Genomic DNA, 22,434 nt, shown 5'->3' with positions numbered 1-22,434 from the left:
AATCATCTACCTCCCAGTAATGGTTACATCCATGTAAAAAATATATATTGAAAAAAACTACCAGCTTTTGATCCCAGCACATGGGATCACAGAAGCCAACCTGGGACTACAAATTCAATTCCAGGTCAGCCTGGGATGGAGTGATAGATAGCCTACGTTGGTAGGGTGTGCTGGAGGGGGAGAATACAAAATCTCATCTAACTCTTGTCATTTTTGTTACTATTTTTCTTTGGATATAAGTTATAAAAAATGTTAGGACAATTTAAGATTACCATCACACATTTATTTACTTAAACAGCTTTATTTCCTTTAATTAAAAAAGGTTTTTTTTTTGTTGTGGGGCGTGGTGGTGCATGCCTTTAATCCCAGTACTCGGGAGGCAGAGGTGGGACAACTTTCATAATTACTACCATAGTAATTCTTCCCCCCACCCACACACACTTTTCCCTTCACAAATCCATTCTCTATCATTTCCCCTCCATGTCTCAAGTAGTCTTTTGTTGTTGTTGTTGTTTTGGCCTCAAACTCTGAGCAATCCTCCTACCTCTGCCTCCTGAGTGCTGGGGTTAAAAAGTGTGCGCCATCTCGCCTGGCTCATCTCTCAAGTAGTCTTTTATTTTGGTGTCATCTTTTTTTACTCTTTGGTTTTTTTTTTTTTTAATTTTTTTTGTTCACTTTTATTTATTTATTTTTTAGAGCGACAGACAGAGAGAGAAAGGCAGATATATAGAGAGAATGGACGCGCCAGGGCCTCCAGCAACTGCAAACGAACTCTAGACACGTGCGCCCCCTTGTGTGTCTGGCTAACGTGGGTCCTGGGGAATCGGGCCTCGAACCGGGGTCCCTGGGCTTCATAGGCAAGCACTTAACCGCTAAGCCATCTCTCCAGCCCTACTCTTTGGTTTTTTGAGGTAGGGTCTCATACTAGTCCAGGCTGACCTGGAATTCACTATGTAGTCTCAGGGTGGCCTCGAACTCACCGTGATCCTCCTACCTCTGCCTCTTGAGTTCTGGGATTAAAGTCGTGTGCCACCATCCCTGGCTAGATCTTTTCCTTTCCTTCTTTTGAGGGTACTGTGTAGGTAGTAACAAGCATTGCTAGGTCACGGATATCAAGGCCAATTTCAATTGCATTGTAAGCAGTCCTACTGTCCTTTGGCTCTTACATTCTTTCCATTACCTCTAATACAATGAACCCTGAGCTTTGGAAGGTATTAAAGAGTATTTCAGTGCTGAGAACTCTGTCACTTCTGAGCACTGTGGTGCCTTTTGGGTCATCCCAGTGATCAGCATCAGCAACATCTGAAAAGAGCTGCTGCTTTTTCTTTTTTTTTGGTTTTTCGAGGTAGTGTTTCACTCCAGCTCAGGCTGACCTGGAATTCACTATGTAGTCTCAGGGTGCCCTCAAACTCTTGGTGTTCCTCCTACCTCTGCCTCCCGAGTACTGGGATTAAAGATTTGTGCCACCATGCCCAGCCAGGAGAAGCTTTTGTAACCAAAAGTGAGAGTAACATTAATATATAGGTAAGAACATTAAGAAAAGTGTTTACAGGGCAGTTTGATGAGCATAATATATGCATTTATCCAGATAAGAGGAGATGTGTTTTGAGAGTAGTTTCTTGCTCTAGCCCATGCTTACTTGAAATCCACTATGTAGTGTCATGGTGTCCTTGAACACATACATAGTGATCCTACTACCTCTGCATGTGATTGTTGGTATTAAAGGCATGCTGCACTACACCCGGCCCAAGTGTTTTCTTTTTAGGTTTTTTGAGGCAGAGATTCACTGTAGCCCAGGCTGATCTGGAATTCACTATATACATATAATCTCAGGCCTGCCTCAGAACTCAAGGTGAGCCTACCTCTGACTTTCTGAGGCTTGTGCCTCTGAGCTGACTCCTAAGTGGATTCTTTTTGTTGTTGCTGTTGTTGTTAAATATTTTATTTTTATTCATTAATTTGAGAGAGAGATACAGAAATAGGCAGGGAGAGAGAGAGAGAGAATAGAGGCACCAGGGCCTCTAGCCACTGCAAACAAACTCCAGATGAGTGCATCCCCTTGTGCATCTGGCTTATGTGAGTCCTTGGGAGTTGAACCTGGGTCCTTTGGCTTTGCAGGCAAGTGTCTTAACTGCTAAGCCACCTCTCCAGCCCAGATTTTTTTTTTTTTAAGGTAGGGTCTTTCTTTAGCCCAGGTTCATTTGGAATTAACTCTGCATTCTGAGGGTGGCCTCAAACTCACAGTGATCCTTCTACCTCTGGCTCCTGAGTGCCGGGATTTAAGGTATGTGCTACCACACCCCATCTTCCAAGTGGATTATTTTTTTTTTTCTTTCTTGAGGTAGGGTCTCACTGTAGTTCAGGGTGGCCTTGAACTCACAGTGATCATTCTACCTCTGCCTCCCCAGTGCAAGGATTAAAGCTGTGTGCCACCATGCCTGGCTCATGTTGATTCTTTCTTTCTTTCTTTCTTTCTTTCTTTCTTTCTTTCTTTCTTTTCTTTTCTTTTCTTTTCTTTTCTTTTCTTTTCTTTTCTTTCTTTCTTTCTTTCTTTTCTTTCTTTCTTTCTTTCAGAGAGAAAGAGAGAGACACAGATTGAGAGTGAGAATGAGAGAGAGAATAGGTGTGCCAGGGCCTCCAGCCACTGTAAAGGAACTCCAGACTTTGCACATTGCACTTTGTGCTTGTGGTTTACGTGCGTCCTGTAGAGTCAAATCAAGGTCCTTTGCAGGCAGATCCCTTAACCATTAAGCCATCTCTGCAGCCCTAAAGTGGATTCTTAATGGCTGTAGTGTCCTATTGCTTCTCTGGCCTTGGGGACAGAGGGTTTGGGGCAAAAGGCTTTTGAGTCCATACCATACTGGCTATCTTCTACTTTGTTACTTTTTTTTTCTTTTTCAAGGTAGGGTCTCAGTCTGGTCTAGGGTGGCCACACACTCACAGTGAAACTCCTACCTCTGCTTTTCAAGTGATGGGATAAAAGGCGTCCACCACCATGCCCCGCTTTTTTGTTGTTGTTACTTTATGTAAACTTGATTTATTAACTTTTAGGAAGAAGCGTTCATTGAATATATTGTAAGCAGGCTGGGCAGTAACTTTAGCATGGTCTATAGCACAGAGCAATGGGTAGTGGGTGCAAGCTTGTTAATGCTGGAATGTATTATCTGTAGTCTCTGGGTGTCATCAGACTGATGATGATCCTTCTCCTCCTGCCAACTAAGTTCTGGAATTAAAGGTGTGTGCCATAATGCCCTACTATAGTCCAGTTTTCTATAAGTTCATTTTCTTACAGATGTTCGACAAGGACTGATAGGAGTAGGCCTGATAAATGTAGAAGATCGCTCAGGAATTCTTACTCTTGATAAAGGTAATGTTGTAAATGTGTGCATGTAACTTGCCTTTTTTATTTTTTGTATTTTGAGGTAGGGCCTTACTGTAGCCCAGGGTGACCTGGAATTCACTCTGTAGTTTATTTTCTAAGAATGATGGGAAGGGAAGAGAAAACACACATGGGTCTGTTTTCACTGCCAATGAACTCCAGTTGCATGCACCAATTCGTACTTCTGGTTTTACATCAGTAATCTGGAATCAAATCCATTTCGTCAGAAGCAAATAAGTACCTTTAACCACTGGGCCATCTCTCCAGCCCCTATTTTTTTTTTTTTTTATTTTGTAAAATACCTTTATTTTCGTTTGCAAGGAGAGAGAATGAATGGTAGTGCTTCTTGCTACTGCATATGAACTCCAGACAAATGTGCCACTTTGTTCCATTGGCATCAGTACTGGAGAATTGAGCCCAGGCTGTCAGTCTTTGCAAGCAAGCACTGTAACTGCTGAGCAGTCTCTCAAGCCAAAATGTGGGGTTTTTTGTTTTGTTTTGTTTTTTTTATGACAGAGAGAATGGGTGTTCCAGGGCCTGCTGCCACTACAGAAGAACTCCAGATGCACGTACTAACATGTGCATCTCATTCAAGTGGGTTCTGGATAGTCTAACCTCAATCACTAAACTATCACTTTGAATAACTTTGGGTGTCATTGCTCAGGAAAACACTACTCAACTTATATTATAATGGGTTACGTAAGTGTCCTAGAAATTTTCAATTTAGACTAGTATGGAGACCCTTCTCTGATTTTTCAGTGTTGGAATTACATGCATGTGATACCATGTCATTTTGTACCTTAGTTCTATGGTTCAAATGTATATCCTCATTGTTGGGAGGCAAGCACTTTACAAACTAATAACTTTTTTTTTTTTGAGGTAGGGTTTTGCTCGAGCTCAGGCTGACCTGGAATTCACTATGTAATCTCAGGGTGGCCTCGAACTTGTGGTGATCCTCCTACCTTGCCACCATGCCTAGCTGTTTTTTGTTTTGTTTTGTTTTAAAATTTATTTGAGGTTGGGAAATGGGACAGGATAGAGATTGGGAAGATGAGTCAGATAAAGAGTGGGTGCGCCAGAGTCTCTTAAGCCACTGCAAATGAATTCCAGATGTAGATACCACCTTGTGCATCTGGTTTTCTGTGGGTACTGGGAAATGGAACCTGGGTACTTTGGTTTTGCAGGCAAGCACCTTAACCGCTAAGCCATCTCTTCAGCCTGCACCATGCTGACCTGGAATTCACTATTTATTCTCAAGGTTGCCTCGAACTCACGGTGACCCTTCTACCTGTGCCTCCTGAGTGTCCCAAGCGCTGGGATCAAAGGCATGTGCTACCATGCCCATCAGTGCACAACATTCTTGTGCTTATAGTTAAGCTGAAGGAAGGTACCCCCCCAATTTGGTGAACATCTTGTGAGCGTGTACCAGAGGTGGAAATGGGCAAATTGCACTTGTGTTGTGAGGAAGATTTTATTGCAGAAAATGGAACAATTAAATTGTGCCTAGTTGAATAAAAAAATGTTTTAAATTGCCATTTGAATTCCTGACATTGTACATACGATCTTCTCGTTTCAGATTATAACAATATAGGAAAATTCTTAAATAGAATTTTGGGTATGGAGGTGCATCAACAAAATGCATTATTTCAGTATTTTGCAGACACACTTACTGCAGTTGTTCAAAATGCCAAAAAAAATGGAAGATATGATATGGGAATCCTCGGTAAGTGTAAAAATTTAAAGTGTTACATGGGTTTTTTTATTAAAACTTTTTGAAAAATACTTTATTAATCTGAGAGAGCGAGGAAGTCAGAGATGGAATGGGTACACTAGGACCTCCAGCCACTGCAAATGAACTACAGACGCATGTGCCACCTTATGTATCTGACTTACGTGGGTAGTGGGAAATCAAACTTTGGTTTCTTCCTAAGTTCAATTCCCCACATAAGCCAGATGCAAATTGGCGCATGTCGGGAGTTCATTTGCAGAGGCTGCTATAGCGTGCCCATTCTATATCTGCCCCTTCCTCTTTCTCTCTCTCAAATAAATAAAATAAATAATAAATAAAAAAAGAAAACATGGGTCTGGAGAGATGGCTTAGCAGTTAAGCGCTTGCCTATGAAGCCTAAGGGCCCTAGGACCCATGTTTGCCAGATGCACAAGGGGGCACACTCGTCTGTAGTTTATTTGCCAGGCTGAAAGGCCTGGCGCACCCATTCTCTCTCTCTCTGCCTCTTTGTCTGTCTGTTGCTCTCAATTAAATATAAAAATAGACAAAAAGAAAGGAAGAAATAAAAAAAAGAAAAGAAAACCTGGGCCCTTAGGTTTCATGTGCAGGTATCTTACCCTCTATCCCATCTCTCTAAATCAAAAGAAATTTTTTTTTTTACATGTGCATATTACTGTTTATTATTCAAGATCTTGGTTCTGGTGATGAAAAGGTGAGGAAAAGTGATGTGAAGAAGTTTCTCACTCCAGGATATTCAACCTCTGGCCATGTAGAATTATACACAGTAAGTTTGGAAAATATGTTCATACCTGAGCACAGCTCTGTAGTGGGTGTTAAAGGACAGGAATTCAAGATAAATTTTGTAATTTCTCTTACAGATTAGTGTGGAGAGGGGAATGTCTTGGGAGGAAGCAATCAAGATTTGGGCTGAGCTGACAGGACCAGATGATGGCTTTTACTTGTCACTCCAAGTATGAATTACTGGTTTTTCTAAATGTCATTTTAAAAAGTACATATATATATATGAGAGAGAATGGGTATGTCATGACCTGTAAGCATTGCAAATGAACTTCTCTTCCATGTGCCACGTAGTGCATCTGACTTTATGTGTGTACTTGGGAATCTAACCTGGGTCATTTGGCTTTCCAAGTAAGGACCTTAACTGTTAAGCCATCTCTCCAGTCCTCTTAAATGTCATTTCTGTATACAGTACATTCTCTTTGTTTATTTGCTTTTTCGAGGTAGGGCCTCTCATGCCCAGGTTGACCTGAAATTCACTATGTCATCCTGGTCTTGCCTTGAGACATAGTCTCTATCACCTGTTTCCCAGAGCTCAGATTGCTCAGTGGTCACATCATCATTTGCCACGTTGTTGTAATCCTCTCAGTCTAGCCACATAGGTCCTGATCATAGAAGAAAAATATGCAGGTTCACTTGGGGCTGCACCAGGGACTCAGGAGCATCCTGCCCTACTGCTTCCTGCACCTGCACATCCATCTTGAGCTGTCCCAGCTACCCATAGCAAAACCTGAGCCCACCCAAGAAGCCTAGCTCTATGCTTATACAATAGGGTTTTTTTTCTTTGTTTTTTTTTTTTTTGTTTTTAATTTATTTTATTTGAGAGCGACAGACACAGAAAGACAGATAGAGGGAGAGAGAGAAAATGGGCGCGCCAGGGCTTCCAGCCACTGCAAACGAACTCCAGACGCGTGCGCCCCCTTGTGCATCTGGCTAACGTGGGACCTGGGGAACCGAGCCTCGAACCGGGGGTCCTTAGGCTTCACAGGCAAGCGCTTAACCACTAAGCCATCTCTCCAGCCCTTGGTGGTGGTTTGTTTTTTTTTTTTAATATTTTTTTGTTCATTTTCTATTTATTTATTTGAGAGTGACAGACACAGAGAGAAAGACAGATAGAGGGAGAGAGAGAATGGACGAGCCAGGGCTTCCAGCCACTGCAAACGAACTCCAGACGCGTGCGCCCCCTTGTGCATCTGGCTAACGTGGGACCTGGAGAACCGAGCCTTGAACTGGGGTCCTTAGGCTTCACAGGCAAGCGCTCAACCGCTAAGCCATCTCTCCAGCCCTGGTTGTTGTTTTTGAGACCAAATTTCTCTACAGTTCAGGTTGTCCTTGAACTTCCTCCCAAGTGCAGGAGTGTGCCACCATACCTGTTTCAAGTTCACAAGAGCAACCAAGCTTTAAAAAATAATAAAAATATGGCTGGAAAGATGACTTACTGGTAAGTTGCTTACCTCCATAGCCAAGGGATGCAGGTTCAATTCCCCAGGACCCACCTAAGTCACTTTTGCAAGGTGGCACAGGTGTCTGGAGTTGGTTTGCAGCAGCTGAAGGACCTGGTACACCCATTCTCTTTCTATCTACTTCTTTTTCTCTCTAGATAAAATAAACAAAATTTATAATAATAATATTAGGCTGGGGAGTAGAGAAATTGCTCAGTGATTAAAGGTGCTTGTTTGCAAAGCCTAACAGTCTGTTTGATTCCACATTACCTACATAAAGCCAGCTTCACAAAGTAGCACATGCATCAGTAGTTCTTTTACTTTGACAGGAAGTCCTGTTGTGCCCATTCTCTCAATGTCTGTCCTCTACAAAGGAATAAATAAAATAATACTAATGGGCTGGGAAGATGTCTCAGTGGTTAAAGAACACTTGCTTGGAAATCCTGCTGGCCAGGGTTTGCTTCTCTAGTACCCTTGTAAGGCCATGTACACGACGTGTTGCTTGAGTCTGGAATTTATTTGCAATTTCAGGAGGCCCTTATTGGCCCATTCCCTTTCCCCTTCTCTCATAAATGAGTAATATTAAAAAAAAAAAAGCTGAGTTAAGCATGATAGCACACAGCAGATCTTTAATCCCAGCCCTTGGGAGGCAGAGGCAGAAGGATTACTGTGAGTTCAAGGCCACCCTGCAACTCCATAGTGAATTTCAGGTCAGCCTGAGCTAGAATGAGACCCTACCTTGAAAAACAACAAACAAACAAACCTACCTACCAAAAGAACAAAAAACAACTACCACAGTCCTACATTTAAACTTTAAAATGTTATGGGAGAAGCTCCTTAATTCTATCTAAAGATATTGAAGGCCAGGATTCCAGCACTCCAGAGGCAGAGGTAGGAGCACTGTGAATGCAAGGTCACACTAAAACTAGTATGAATTATAGGTCAGTCTGGGCTACAAGACCCTAGCTCTAAAAACCAAAAAGATGTAAGTTCAGGATCATACGATTGCTTTTTTTGGTGGTGTTTCCAGGTAGTGTTTCACCTTAGCTCAAGCTGACTGGGTGATTGCAGATTTTTTTTTTTTTTTTTAGTTTTTATTTATTTGAGAGCGGCAGAGAGAAGGGGGGGGGGGGAGAATGGGCATGCCAGGGCTTTCAGCCACTGCAAATGAACTCCAGACACGTGCACCCCCTTATGCATCTGGCTAATGTGGGTTCTGGAGAGTTGAGCCTTGAACTGGGGTCCTTAGGCTTCACCGGCAAGTGCTTGACCGCTAAGCCATCTCTCCAGCCCCTTTTTTTAAAAAACTTTTTATTGACAACTTCCATGATTACCCATGTAAGGCCATGTGCACAAAGTGTTGCTTGTGTCAGGAATTCATTTGTAATTTTAGGAGTCCCCTTTTGGCTCATTCCTATGATAACTCCATTTCCTCTCCCTCTTTGTGGTCAATTGTGATACATATTTGTGTATTTGCCTGTTACTATCTTCAATTTTTTTTCCCAGGCTGACCTGGAATGTTGTCTATGTAGTCTCAGGGTGGACAGAAACTCCTGGTAATCCTATTTCTGCCTTCTGAGTGCTGGGATTAAAGGTGTTTGCCACCACACACCTGGCTTGTTATTATCTTTTAATGATTATATTTGATAGTGTGATGGTATGATGCCATGTTTGAGTTGTATAGTATTACATATTTATTTACTCGTCTGTTGTTCTCATAGATAAGAAACAACAAGAAAACTGCCATACTAGTTAAAGAAGTAAACCCTAAGAAGAAGCTTTTCTTAGTTTACCGACCAAATACTGGGAAACAACTCAAATTAGAAATTTATGCTGATCTGAAAAAGAAATATAAGAAGGTATTTACATACTTTTTGCATTATACTTTATATAAAGACTAATGTAGTGGAAGTGGGTTATGTAGGATAGCTGTTTCTCTACATAAATGTACTTTGTTCTTGCTTGGTTGCTATTTCAGGGGCAATGTTTTGTTACACTGATAATCTTGGTGCTGTAAGATGTTGGAAGATGATAATGTGAAACTGGATGTTGTTAGTTAAGGCAGCCTTCATTGGTGAAGACAGGCCTGTGATTGTTTTATCATGGATGAATAGGAGACCCATGGTCCTGCCTGTCAGCATTTTGTCTGTAGCGAACAAGGGACAGACAATATTGTTTGTGACCTCATTTATTTCTAGAAAAGAGTAAATGCCTCCTCTTCCTAGTATGACTGTTACAGGGTTTCCTTCTTTCTCCTTGCTATTCCTATCTGTTCTTGTTTCAAAACAGCTGTTACTCAGATCTGAAAATTTAACTACATAAGAGATAACTTAAGCCGGGCATGGTGGTGCACGCCTTTAATCCCAGCACTTGGGAGGATCGCTGTGAGTTCAAGGCCACCCTGAGAATACAGAGTGAATTCCAGGTCAGCCTGGGCTAGAGTGAGACCCTACCTTGAAAAAAAAAATAGCAGAATTTTTTTGATTTTTACTTTATTTTTTATTCATTTATTTTATTTTATTTGGTTTTTCGAGTTAGGGTGTGGCCTACAACTCATAGCAGTCTACCTACTTCTGCCTCCTGAGTTCTGGGATTAAAGGTGTGTGCATGGCGCCTGGCTCAGAACTCTATTTGAGATAGAGACAGAGAAAACATAGAGGAAGAGAGAATAGTGAATATGGACCCGCCAGGGTATCTGGCCACTGCAAACTGTAGAAGAAGCATGAGTCACATTGTACCTCTGCCTTTACATGGGCACTGGGGAATTGAACCAGGGTGGTCAGGCTTTGAAACCAAGCAGCCTTTAATTGGTGAGCCATCTCTCCAGCCAAAACTTCTTGAATGGCTTCTTTTTTCCTTAGTCAAGCCCAAAAGCCTGCCTTTTTTTTTTTTTAATGCAAATTCCAGACATGTGCACCCCCTTGTGTGCATGTGAGACCTTGCTTGTTTGCATCACTGCATTTGGCTTACGTTTGACCTGGAGAGTCAAACATGAGTCCTTTGGCTTTGCAGGCAAGCGCTTTACCTGCTAAGCCATCTCTTGAGCCCTTGAATGATTGTTGTCCCCCCCCCCCCCCAAGGTAAGGTCTCACTGTAGCCCAGGCTGACTTGGAATTCACTATGGAACCTCAGGTTGGTCTTGAACTCACGGCAATCCTCCTACCTCTGCCCCTCAAGTACTGGGATTAAAGGCATGCACCACCACGCCCGGCTTGAATGACTTTTAAAAAAAAATTTTTTGTTGTTTATTTATTTGAGAGTGACAGAGAGAGAAAGAGGCAGAGAGAGAGAGAGAATGGGTGTGCCAGGGCCTCCTGCCACTGCAAATGAACTCCAGATGCATGCCCCCCTCCCTTGTGCATCTGGCTAATGTGGATCCTGGGGAATCGAGCCTCGAACTGGGGTCCTTAGGCTTCACAGGCAAGCGATTAACGGCTAAGCCATCTCTCCAGCCCAAATGACTTTTTTTTGTCATCTAGTAACAGGTTTTGGTTTTTCAAGGTAGGGTTTCACTCTAGCTCAGGCTGGCCTTGGAATAAGGTGGGTTGTTTTATTAATCTTTCATTGACAACTTCCATAATTTCAGACAATAAATCATGATAACTCCTTTCCCTCCCCCACTTTCCCCTTCACAAATCCACCCTCCATTATATCCCCTCCCACTCTCAATTAGTCTCTCTCTCTCTCTCTTTTTTTTTTTTTTTTTTTCCTTTTTCATGATAGGGTTTCACTCTAGCTCAGGCTGAACTAGAATTCACTATGTCGTCTCAGGATGGCCTCGAACTCATGACAATCCTTCCTCTGCCTCCCCAGTGGTGGGATTAAAGGCATGTAGCACCACGTCCAGCTTAAAGTCTTTTATTTTGGTATCATATCATATTATGAGCATGTTGTGTAGATAATACTAGGCACCGTGAGGTCATGACTATTCATGCCATTTTGTGTCTAGAAAGTGCTTACGGGGTAGTTTGGTGAGCATAATGTATGCACTTAGCCAGACAATAGCAGGTGTTAGACCCCTAGGACTCATAACCTACCCTGCCATAGACTTTTTTGGTTTTTCGAGGTAGGGTCTCACTCTAGCCCAGGCTGACCTGTAATTCACTATGGAGTCTCAGGGTGGCCTTGAACTCACAGTGATCCTCCTACCTCTGCCTCCAGAGTGCTGGGATTAAAGGCGTGTGCCACTATGCCCAGCCTGCTATATACTTTTTAAAAAAATTTATTTATTTGGGAGTGACACAGAGGGAGAGAGAGAGAATGGGCGCGCCAGGGCCTCCAGCCGCTGCAAACAAACTCCAGACATGTGCGCCCCCTTGTGCATCTGGCTAACGTGGGTCCTGGGGAATGGAGCCTCAAACCAGGGTCCTTAGGCTTCGCAGGCAAGCGTTTAACTGCTAAGCCATCTCTCCAGCCCCTGCCCTAGATTTTAGACTTGGTTTTCAGTACTAGGTATATATTTCCTCTTATGGAGCAGGCCTCCAGGGCAATTACAGAACTGTTGGTTCCCCCATAACAGACATGCCCCTAGTGCACTGATTGGCCTGCAATGTGCACTTCTGTTTACCACCATACATGACTTCTCTCACCCATAGTGCTGAGTACAGTGTAGATTTTTCCTGCTTTCTGTCAGCTGGTCCACAGGGAGGAGGTTAGCAGCCCAAGCATGTAGAGTCATCAACAAGAGTCTTACCATCTATTTCTGGTGGTCAACCAAGAGCCTTGGCAATGGCTGCCAGTATTTTGGGTCATTGGGGACCTCCCTGGCCAACAATTCTTAGGATGCTATCTTTAGATGTTTTTGTAATGTGGCTGATTGTAGATTTAGTGACAAGATGAGTTATCTAAATTCTGCTTTAATGGATTTCTTTTTATCTTTATAGGTAGTCTCAGATGATGCCTTGGTGCACTGGTTAGAGCAATACAACTCATCTGCAGATACTTGTACTCATGCTTACTGGTTAGTAGATCATGTTTCTTCTTTTATTTAAATATTTTATTTATTTGAGCAAAAGAGGCAGATAGAGAATGGGCACCCCAGGGCCTCCCACCACTGCAGATAAACTCCAAATGCATGTGCCACCTTGTGCATCTGGCTTAAGTGGTCCTGGGGAATTGAACCGAGGTCTTTTGGCTTTGCAGGCAAATGCCTTAACTGGTAAACACTCTCTCCAGCCCTCTGTACATATTTCCAAAGTATAATGAAGATGTCAAGACATGCTTTTTTTTCTCTGTTCATTTGGGAGCAGGTCTTTGTATGTACCCATGTCTGGTCTCAAACTTACTCTGCTGCCCATGCTGTGGTGACCCTCCTGCCTCTGGGTCCTGAGTGTTAGGATTCCTGGGCTGTCATGCCCAACTTAACATACCTTCATTATTTACTGATTGGTCCCTAAAAATAATCATGCTAAACAGCTAAAAGCAATTGTCTACTAAGCTAATGGCCCGAGATTCCAATTCCTAGTACTCATGTTAAGCCAGACACACAAAGTGGTACAGTGGCAGAAAGCCCTGCTGAATTCCCCACCCCCCCCCACACACACACAGATAAATAAACTCAAATAACACGTTAAAAAAAATTAAAATAAGAAATAATACTAAAGTCGGGTGTGGTGGCGCATGCCTTTAATCCCAGCACTCAGGAGGCAGAGGTAGGAGGATTGCAGTGAGTTTGAGGCCACCCTGAGGCTACATAGTGAATTCCAGATCAGCCTGAGCAATAGTGAGACCCTACAGTGAAAAACCAAAAAAAAAAAAAAAAAGCCCAGTGATGCATGCCTTTAATCCCAACAGTTGGGATGCTTAGGTAGGAGGATCATTCAAAGCCACCTGAAACTACATACTATTCTAGGTCAGCCTGAGCTACAATGAGACCCTTCCTTATATAACCAAAAATAATAATACAAGCGAGTGCAGCTACAGCACTTGCTTACAAAACTGCTGCCTTGTGTTTGATTCCCTGATGTTCATGTAAAGCCAGATGCACAGACTAGCACCACAGTCTGTGGTTTGTGTACCAGGGCAAATGGCCCAGATGTGCTCCATATTTTGCTCTCTCCCATTAATAAATATTAAGAATATTAAGGCAAATCCCATTTTCTTTGGTTGCATCCCCCAGAACCTACATAAAGTCAAATGCAGAAGTAGCATATGAGGCTGGAGATTAAGTTAAGGCGCTTGCCTGCAAAGCCTAAAGACCCAGGTTCGAGTTTCCAGGACCCACGTAAGCCAGATGCACAGGGGGTCACATGCATCTGGAGTTTATTTGCAACAGCTGGAGGCCCTGGGCAGCCATTCTTTGTCTCCTTTCCAGCCTATTTCTCTCTCAAGTAAAGAAAAATAAAAAGTAAACGTAACATGTGTTTGGAGTTGCCTTGCAATTGTAGGAGGCCCTTATGTGCCCATTCTCCCCACCCCCACTTTCAAAAAAAATTAAAAGGGGTGGGTAACAAGTCCAATTCTCACATAAAGCCAGATGTACAAAGATGCTTGCATCTGGAGTTTATTTGCAGTGGCAAATTTTATATGTGTGTGTATCTCATAGTCAGCTTCTTGATGTTGTTATGCACCTCCAAACCAGACAGTTTATGGGAGTAACACAACTTATTGAAGCTTACAGACCCAAGTTCCATAGTGGAGGAGGACACAGGTCCATGCAGCCAGAAATAACCACCAGCAGCACCATAAGCAAGCACACTCCTGGGATTTCAGGTCGGACCCCAGACACACCTTAGGGCCATGATCTGCCCACAGTAACACCTCCAGCTATAGGAACTTTTTTTTTTTTTTTTGGTTTTTTGAGCTAGCCCAGGCTGACCTGGAATTCATTATGATGTAGTTTCATGGTGGCCTCGAGCTCTCAGTGATCCTCTTACCTCTGGCTCCTGAGTGCTGAGATGAAAAGCATGCACCACTATGCCAGAGAGAGAATGGGAGCATCAGGGCCTCCAGCCATTGCAAACTAATTGAATTCCAGATGCATGTGTCCTCTTGTGCATCTGGCTTACATGGGTCCTGGGTAATCGAACCAGGATCCATTGGCTTTACAGGTAAACGCCTTAACCACTAAGCCATCTCTCCAGCCCACTTTGTGAGCTTTCTACTAGACCTTGCAAACCCATGTGTTCATATATGTATGTGTGTACATATTTTTCCCTCCTGTCTTTTCCCAGGCGTGGCAATTGCAAAAAAGCCAGTTTAGGATTGATTTGTGAAATAGGCCTTCGTTGCCGCACATACTACGTGTTATGTGGCTCAGTACTAAGTGTCTGGACAAAAGTAGAGGGTGTTCTTGCCTCTGTCAGTGGCACGAATGTGAAGATGCAGATAGTTCGTCTAAGAACTGAAGATGGACAACGGATTGTAGGTGAGCCTAATTTTTATTTTAATTTAGGGAAAATCAGATACTGCATGTGCCACCACACCAGGCTTTTTGTTTTATTTTGGTTTGTTTGGGTTTTGGTTTTTTGAGGTGTGGGGTCTTGCTGTAGCCCAAGTTGACCTAAAATTTACTTGTGTAGTCTCAGGGAGGCATCAAACTCAAAGTTATCCCCTACCTCTGCCTTCGAAATGCTGAAATTAAAGGTGTGTACCACCATGCCTGGCTTTGTACCATTTATTTTGAAGCAAGGTCTCATTCTAGTCCAAGCTTACCCGGAACTCACTCTGTAGTCCAGTCTGTCCTTCAACTCAAAGTACTGTCCTACCTCTCTACCTCCTGACTGCCGGAATTAAAGGTGTGGGTCACGCTGCCTGGCTGCTTGCATGGTTTTAAGAAACTGAGCACTTAAAGAGTAAAAGTGTTGTATTCTGTTTTTGGTTCCATCAGTGGTGTTAGTCTAGATGTGCTATGTGCCAGGGCTTGAGATGCACTGCTAAGGGACCAGGCTGTGTGTTAGTGTTAAATGCTCATCATCTAATCATCTAATGTTTGTGTGAAGTAGGAGCTTTTTTTTATTTTTCGAGATAGGGTTTCACTCTAGCCCAGGCTGACCTAGAATTCACTATGGAGTCTCAGGGTGGCCTTGAATTCTTGAATGCATGGTGATCCTCCTACCTTTGCCTCCCAAGTGCTGGTATTAAAAGTGTGTGTCAAGCTGGGCGTGGTGGTGCACGCCTTTAATCCCAGCACCCGGGAGGTAGAGGTAGAGGATTGCTGAGAGTTTGAGGCCACCCTGAGACTCCATAGTGAATTCCAGGTCAGCCTGGGCTAGAGTGAGACTGTACCTCGAAAAACCAAACAAGAAAAAAAAAAGTGTGTGCCACCACGCCCAGCCGTTTGTTTGTTTTGTTTTTTTCATGGGAAAATGTAGAATATAGTAACATTTCTGCTAGATGCAAATGTAGATTGTTTTTTCATTACAGGTTTGATCATTCCGGCAAATTGTGTATCTCCTCTAGTAAATCTCCTATCAACCTCAGACCAGTCCCAACAGCTTGCAGTCCAACAAAAACAGCTGTGGCAGCAGCATCACCCACAGAGCATCACCAACTTAAGCAACGCATAAAGAGCAGACAGGTTTCAACATGAATATATCTGAAGTGCTGTGAGAGCATATCACTTGCATAAAAATCAGGGACAGTTTCCAAAGAATTATATTTTTTTTCAGTTGTGCTCTCTCTAGTTAATTTTTGGGGGGAATAAGGACAAACCTGGAATAGGTAGCAAAACTGAAACTCAGCAGTGCCGATCGTGATACGTATGTCTTTCCTTTTGCTCCCCTTGGGGCTTCCTGTTCGCTTCTACTTTGGGTGAGCAGAGGGGATGTGTGTGTGGGTGTGTGTCAGTTTGTCTGAGTTTGCTAAATGCTACAAAACCACAGTTGGTTTAAAATGCTTGGAACTTCCCAAACTGACTTTCCTGTTATGTTATACAGTGCTCAGGGTTAACGCAGTACATCCATGTCATTGCTGTGGGAATTATTCCCAATGCATGTGTTTCAAGTCTATAAATACAGGAGAAGATATCTATTAGATTTTTTGTTGTTGTTGTTGTTGTTTTCCAACTTAAACAATAGGTTTACTAAAGCATGAAATGAAAGGTTGCATATCATGCGTTCAGGTTCTTTTGTAGTTTGTGTTCTGACAGTGCATGTCTTTGAAAGCATGCGTAAACAAGATTAACACAGAAGTCAAAGTATCGGAGAGAAACATTTGTAATGTACAGCATTGGTTATTGCATTTTATAGTGTTTATACCTGGGTATTGCTTTGAACCATTCAGCTCTACTTCTCTCTTGCCCCAGGCTTCTTGTCAAACTAATAAGTACATACCCTTCTTTGTGATAAAAAGTTAATTTTAATGTGTTAATAGTATTCCTAATTTGTGCTGCAAAAATGGCTATAAGCCTTTTCTTAGTTACATTTCCCTGACTTAACGATAGTTAAGTTCACTTAGCTTCCATTTTGCAACAATCTTTTTTACTTCATTATCAGAATCTGCTTTGTCACTCAAACCAGAAACTACTTGAGTTGTAAACTAGACAATAAGAAAACGCGGGTTCTGCTGTTTTATTTTTTGTTATTGTTGTTACTCAGTAACTTGAATATTCTTTAATGTGTTGTAAGACATTGTAGAGTTTATCTCAAGCTGTTAAAAATGGTAATGTACAAATGTGAATAGACACTTATCTATAACATGGGTAAGTTTTGTTTCGCCTATAATAGATGTTTATAAAAACAAGTGAGGGGACAATTGGTCTTTTCATTTCTATTTCTCCTTTCTTTTTTCTTTTTTTTTTTTTTGCTTGCACAGGTTGCACTATTGAAAAATTTGAGATTGTATAAATCTGGTTAAAAGCTGCAAGATACCAGAATCTTGTAGATGTTGAATAAAAATGTTATTATACTAATGAAGTGGACTCTTGTTTAGGCCCTCACTGGGGACTTCAGACATAGTCTAACAGGGATGGTGTTGAACTTGGTGTAGCCTTAGCATTCTGGATAGCCTTAGAGTCTGTCTGGCTTAAATCCTCCTCTTAAAATCTGAGGTGATACTGAGGAACAGTGAAAATGATGGTACTTTAGAATCTTTTAAAGTTGAATTATTCTTTTGGAACTTTTTAACCTTCTCAAAGAATTGAATGGGTTGTGTGTCTAATGATAGAAACCTGATGGACTTGGGAGGCTTTAATCATCTTGTGTTCTTTAAGCCTGTGTTTGGTTAAGTTATCATAAAGTCTCTTTGGATTTATTTATTCTTAGTGCCTGACAGAACAAATGATAATAATTTCTGTTGGGCACATTTTGCCCAGTGGATGCAACTTTTATCCTCAGCCCATAATAGCTCAGGCAGTGATCATATGCATATCAAGCAATGTCTTGATCAGGGCCATTAGGTGCAGCTGGCAAGGCCTCTCAGTGTATTTGGTTTTTAAACGTGTGATCCATTCAGCTCTCTTTGCCATACTAAGGTGAAACTGATTGAGGAAGGGCTGCATGACTCACTTGCTTCCTCCCTTGAAGGATGCTCTCACCTTTTTCTGTTGAGGGAGGTGCTTTCCCAGCAGCAGTAGAAGGATCCTTTTGGCATGCAAGTAGTGAACACCCCTTTCTATCATGCTGTAGGGTTTGTCCTTGAAGCAGCCATCTTGACAGAGAAGGATCTATATGAGCTCTGATCTTTGTACAAAGGCCACAAATATTGGGCTTCTGGAAGGTCTTAGAAAACAGACTTCACTAGCCGGGTGTTGTGGCGCACGCCTTTATTCACAGCACTCAGAAGGCAGAGGTAGGATTGTCATGAGTTCAAGGCCACCCAGAGACTATGTAGTGTTTTTCAGGTCAGCCTGGGCTAGAGCGAAACCATACCTCGAAAAACCAAAAAGAAAAAAAAGAAGTCAAAATGGCAAGCGGTGTAGGCGGACAGGTGCCACATGCCAAGGCCTGCTGTGGTTTGTGTGTAACACCTGGGGATTAGTGTGCCCTATCTCCTCTGGAGGAACACCTGTTGTCTACTACATACACTGTGCCCCTTACAAATGTCAGGCTAGGCTGGTAACCTTGGGAAGTCTCAGCATTTAGGGGCTTCTGTTGCAGACCAAGTCTTCACAGCAGCTAATGAGTAAAGTAGGTCTATCTTTTGCAGGTCCTAAACATCTGCACCCAGATGCCTTGTGCAAGGCAATCCACCAAAGGTCCTTTGAGCCTCTACAATGCCTTTTCTCCCACTTAGCAATATGGCTCTGAGCAGGACAACTGGAGTATGAGTCACGTCAGTGTTTTCAGAGTTTACAGTGCTGATTATGCTGAAAACTACACCCAGTACAGTGTTGGACAGATGTGATCTCTGGGGAAGTCATGGTCCCCTCATTCAGCCACCTATGCGTCACATGGTCTTTGTCCACAGTTTAATTATTGTTCAGATGAGCTCAGTGGTGCAGACAGAAAAGTATTAAGGTATTTCTTTAAACACTGTTTGATCAATAAGCTAGATGTGCTAAAGCAATTCTTTATGCTTTGACATTTCAGATACATCCTAGTTTCTTTTTACATGTTTGTAAATTAGCAAGAACTTGCATCTAAAGCACTGTAGTGTGTGTGCGCACACATTTATATTTATTCTTACTCAGTTAATTAGCACTTGAGAAACTTTTTTGAGTTGCTGTGGTAAACCTTTTGGTTCTAGTTTGCTCTATCTGTAAAGATAAAAATTCTAGATTATCAAGCTCCAGAGTACTGTAACATAATAGAGCCACAATCTTTGGCTGTAGACCCTGGGGAATTTATTTCTGGTCTTTATACCAGGGTATCATTTAGCTGTGTCAGGGAGCCCTCTCTCCCCCATTTTTCCATTTTTCATTTTAGCATGAGGGCAGCACTTGCTGTATCTCACTTTATGAAAGTAGGTGTAAAAATTCCCTTTGGGGCCTTATCCAGGCATTCATTTTTAAAAATGGCCCACAGCATTGTTTGGGAGTTTTTGAGAATGGTCTTATGAAGGGCTGCTGTCAGTTTGGGACTGAGATGGTGAATGTTCAGTTCTGGCAAAAGAAACTGCTCTTAATATGGTGTTTATTGACTGCCCTTCCTGTGTTTTTGGTCTCTGGGTCATCACAGCCCTCCATGCACATGTGCTCAGGCACATTGCTGCTGAAATGGACCAAACATTCCATGTTCTGACTATAGCTAAAAGAAAAAACCATTTGTAAGAAAATTGTTTATTTAAAGCCAATTGTCCAATATAAATTCAATGTCTTTTAAGTGAGAGAAAAACGTAGATGCCTGCAACTCAAGATAGGTAGCAGTTTGTATCTGAGTGTGGTGAAATCCAAACCCACCCTCTAGTTTTATGCTGTACTTATGTGTGTACATACATGTATATATAAGGATGTGAGTTCTTTTAAATTCTGACTGTAAATAGTTTTTTTGTAAATTGCGACCCCCATGCTTTTCACTTGTTCTTCCCGTTTCCTTATTTATTCTTTTCTTTACTTCACTTACAGAGCATCTTAGTATCTTTTTTAAAACTTAAGAATCTATGAAGAAGTTTTTAGTTGAATTTGTTTATGTATTTTAGAATCAGTTTTGCATCTTTGCTATAGAATTCCTGTCAATTTTTGTGTTACATTTTCAACATACTGATTGTGCTTTGCATTTTATTGTGTGCAATGCATTGGGAGAATGTTTTTGTGTTGTTTCTGAGGCTGTCATCATATGACTAGTGCTCATGTGTGTCCTTTTGAAGCTATACTGAGTCTGATGTTTTCACGTTTAAAGGAATGCTGTCCAAGACTTTCTTTAAGCTTCTCTTACTTTGGTGCATTTGTGGTCAATTAGCTCTTTAGGAACCTGATTTTATCCAACCTTCATTTGAGGCTTGCTTCATGTCTCAGGCTTGGCTCTCTGCCTAGCAAAAATGGCTTTTAGGTTAGAACAGTGACTCCTGGATTGTCACTACCTACTGCAGCAGTTGCTTGTGTATATTGGAGAAGTTGGGCCTATAGTTTCAGTCCTTAAGTAACAGTGGGAATTGGACTTTAAAACTAACAGAGGCAACCTGATTTGTTTTATCTTGTCAAGGGTACTCATAGCAGCAGGAGATAAGCCTGGTAGAGGATTGTCAGGTGACAAACAAGAAGGTGCATTAGAGAATAGTTGCCCTTCAAGGGACATCACCACCCCTGCCGTGGATACTCTTCATCCTTCAGTACAGACCAGTTCAGGGTGGGAGGGCAGTGGGCAGTTACCCATGGAAGGATTGGTTAGTGGGTCAGCTATTCTCTAGCCTGTGCTGGGGACTTGGTCTTCACCAGATCAGCCATGAGTTGAGACACTGAGCTAGAATTGAGGCATTCTGCATGATTAGCATTAGTAGGGAAGGCCCAGGGATTGATGTGGTGGTGATCCTTACTCAGAATGCAAACATGGTAATTTTGTTTACAGATCTTGCATCGTCAGGAGAATGTTCTTTATGTTAGGGAAGGGTGCTGGGAACATTTCTTGGGCCTTTGATTTTTGTTCAAGTTTTGCTATTACCATTCAGCCTGTAGACTTGTTGACACTTTGAATGTTGTCTGCATTTGTCTTGGGAACTCAGTTTGTCATGACTTGGTGCATACAACATCACTTCAACTGCATTCTCCTCACCCACCTCTTTTACTCTTCTGGTGCCCACAGCATAGTCAATCTGTGGCCTGTAGCCACAGCCAGCTGCCTGCAGTATGGATGTGGCGGGACACAGCCAAAGCAAGAATTTTATAGAAAACATTCAATTGTAGATTCACCCATTTAGTACAGATTCAGTCAAGGGATGGAGGCTACTTTTGATTCTTGCATTACAGATCTTCTCAAATCTGAGAGTCAACAACCAGGTCCCTTGGAGAGATGCACTCAGCCTTTCTACTCCAGACCCTTTGGCCCAGACACCATCCTAATGCCATGGTGTGCTTATGCAGATGCTGAGGCCTTGCTGCTGTGACAGTGGCACTGAAGAGGGTAAAGAAGCTTGACCCTGCCCTAAACCCCACTCCTAGGGCCCAGGGAGTACAGTGTAATCTCGGCACTCTTGGGAACAGTCATCCTGTTCATGGTTTTTATTGACTTTGCAAACTGCTGAGACTTTTTTAATAACTACTTGTGTCCACTATCAATCACAGAGATGCAGAGGGGTATGCTGCAGCGTGCAATAATCTTGCCAGGTTCTACCTCCTTGCACAAAGGGTATTCTCTATGTAGGCACAGATTTTCCTCCTAAGCTCACATGGTGCGTTGGAGACAACAAAGCTAGATGTGAACTCTCGGGTGGTTCTTGTCCTTCCACCTCCATTTTTGTGTCACTGCTCTGTGCAGGAACGGCTGTCGGAACGAAGGGTGTGCACCATTATCATGATGCCGTGCTGCTGCCTTCGGACTGTCCTGGGAACCCGCTCCCAAGCGTTCAGAATCGAGCGTTCCCGCTGTCTTGATATGTAACTTTCAAAATCAGTCTCATGCAATAAACGTGTGCTGGCTACATTCAGCAGGTTTATTCTTGCAAGTAAATGGTCAACCATGAAGCATAACAGATTCTGTACTTGAGCTTTTGTTGTCTTGGTTTTTATTTTTGTTTTGTTCTGGGGTTTTTTTTTTTGTAAAATTCTTAAATAAATTAAAATAAATTTACTTTTGTGTGCTTTTGGTCTATGTTTAGAACATCCGTTCCCCTGTATCGTTGTTACCTTAACCCACTTAGAGGTCTTATTTTCCTCTGGCAAGGATGATTTTAGTTTTTGGAGGTTGGATTTCACTCTAGCCCAGGGTGGCCTGGAACTCACAGTGATCCTCCTACCTCTGCCTTCCAAGTACTAGGATTAAAGGCATGCTCCAGCACGTCTGTCAGTGATGGCACCTTTAATCCCAGCACTCATGCCCTGCTTTAGATGAACTTCTTTTGCTCATAATATAAGTCATTTTAAGATGGGTATTGTAGCATATCTTTAATCTCATCACTTGGGAGGGAGAGGTAGGAGGATCACCACTCCAGCCACTCTGAGACTACATAGTGAATTCCAGGTCAACCTGAGCTAGGGTGAGATCCTACCTCAGGGGGAAAAAAAAAAAAAAAGTGCCCCTGCATAGTTATTCTGACAATGGGGGAAACTGAGAAAT

The 22,434-nt window shown here is 42.3% G+C and overlaps 1 protein-coding gene and 1 non-coding gene across 4 annotated transcripts in view; one reads left to right on the top strand and one right to left on the bottom strand.

The window, feature by feature from the left end:
- The window catches only part of Sbno1 (strawberry notch homolog 1), a 73,443-nt gene extending 56,245 nt beyond the window's left edge, over positions 1–17,198 (top strand). For all 3 annotated transcript variants that reach the window (XM_045131981.1, XM_045131980.1, XM_045131979.1), the window contains 8 exons: positions 3,293–3,367; positions 4,956–5,102; positions 5,798–5,892; positions 5,987–6,079; positions 9,070–9,207; positions 12,232–12,308; positions 14,521–14,714; positions 15,713–17,198. In XM_045131981.1, coding sequence (XP_044987916.1) covers positions 3,293–3,367; positions 4,956–5,102; positions 5,798–5,892; positions 5,987–6,079; positions 9,070–9,207; positions 12,232–12,308; positions 14,521–14,714; positions 15,713–15,855 — 962 coding nt within the window. In that variant the 3' untranslated portion in view covers positions 15,856–17,198. The remainder of the gene's footprint in view (positions 1–3,292; positions 3,368–4,955; positions 5,103–5,797; positions 5,893–5,986; positions 6,080–9,069; positions 9,208–12,231; positions 12,309–14,520; positions 14,715–15,712) is intronic.
- LOC123454363 lies at positions 6,389–6,475 on the bottom strand. The gene has a single exon (XR_006633330.1).
- Positions 17,199–22,434: the final 5,236 nt, after the last annotated feature.

This window comes from Jaculus jaculus, chromosome 13 (assembly GCF_020740685.1).
Source record: "Jaculus jaculus isolate mJacJac1 chromosome 13, mJacJac1.mat.Y.cur, whole genome shotgun sequence".
NCBI lineage: Eukaryota > Metazoa > Chordata > Mammalia > Rodentia > Dipodidae > Jaculus > Jaculus jaculus.
Note: the sequence above shows the minus strand (reverse complement) of the source record. Positions and strands in the feature narration are given on the sequence as shown.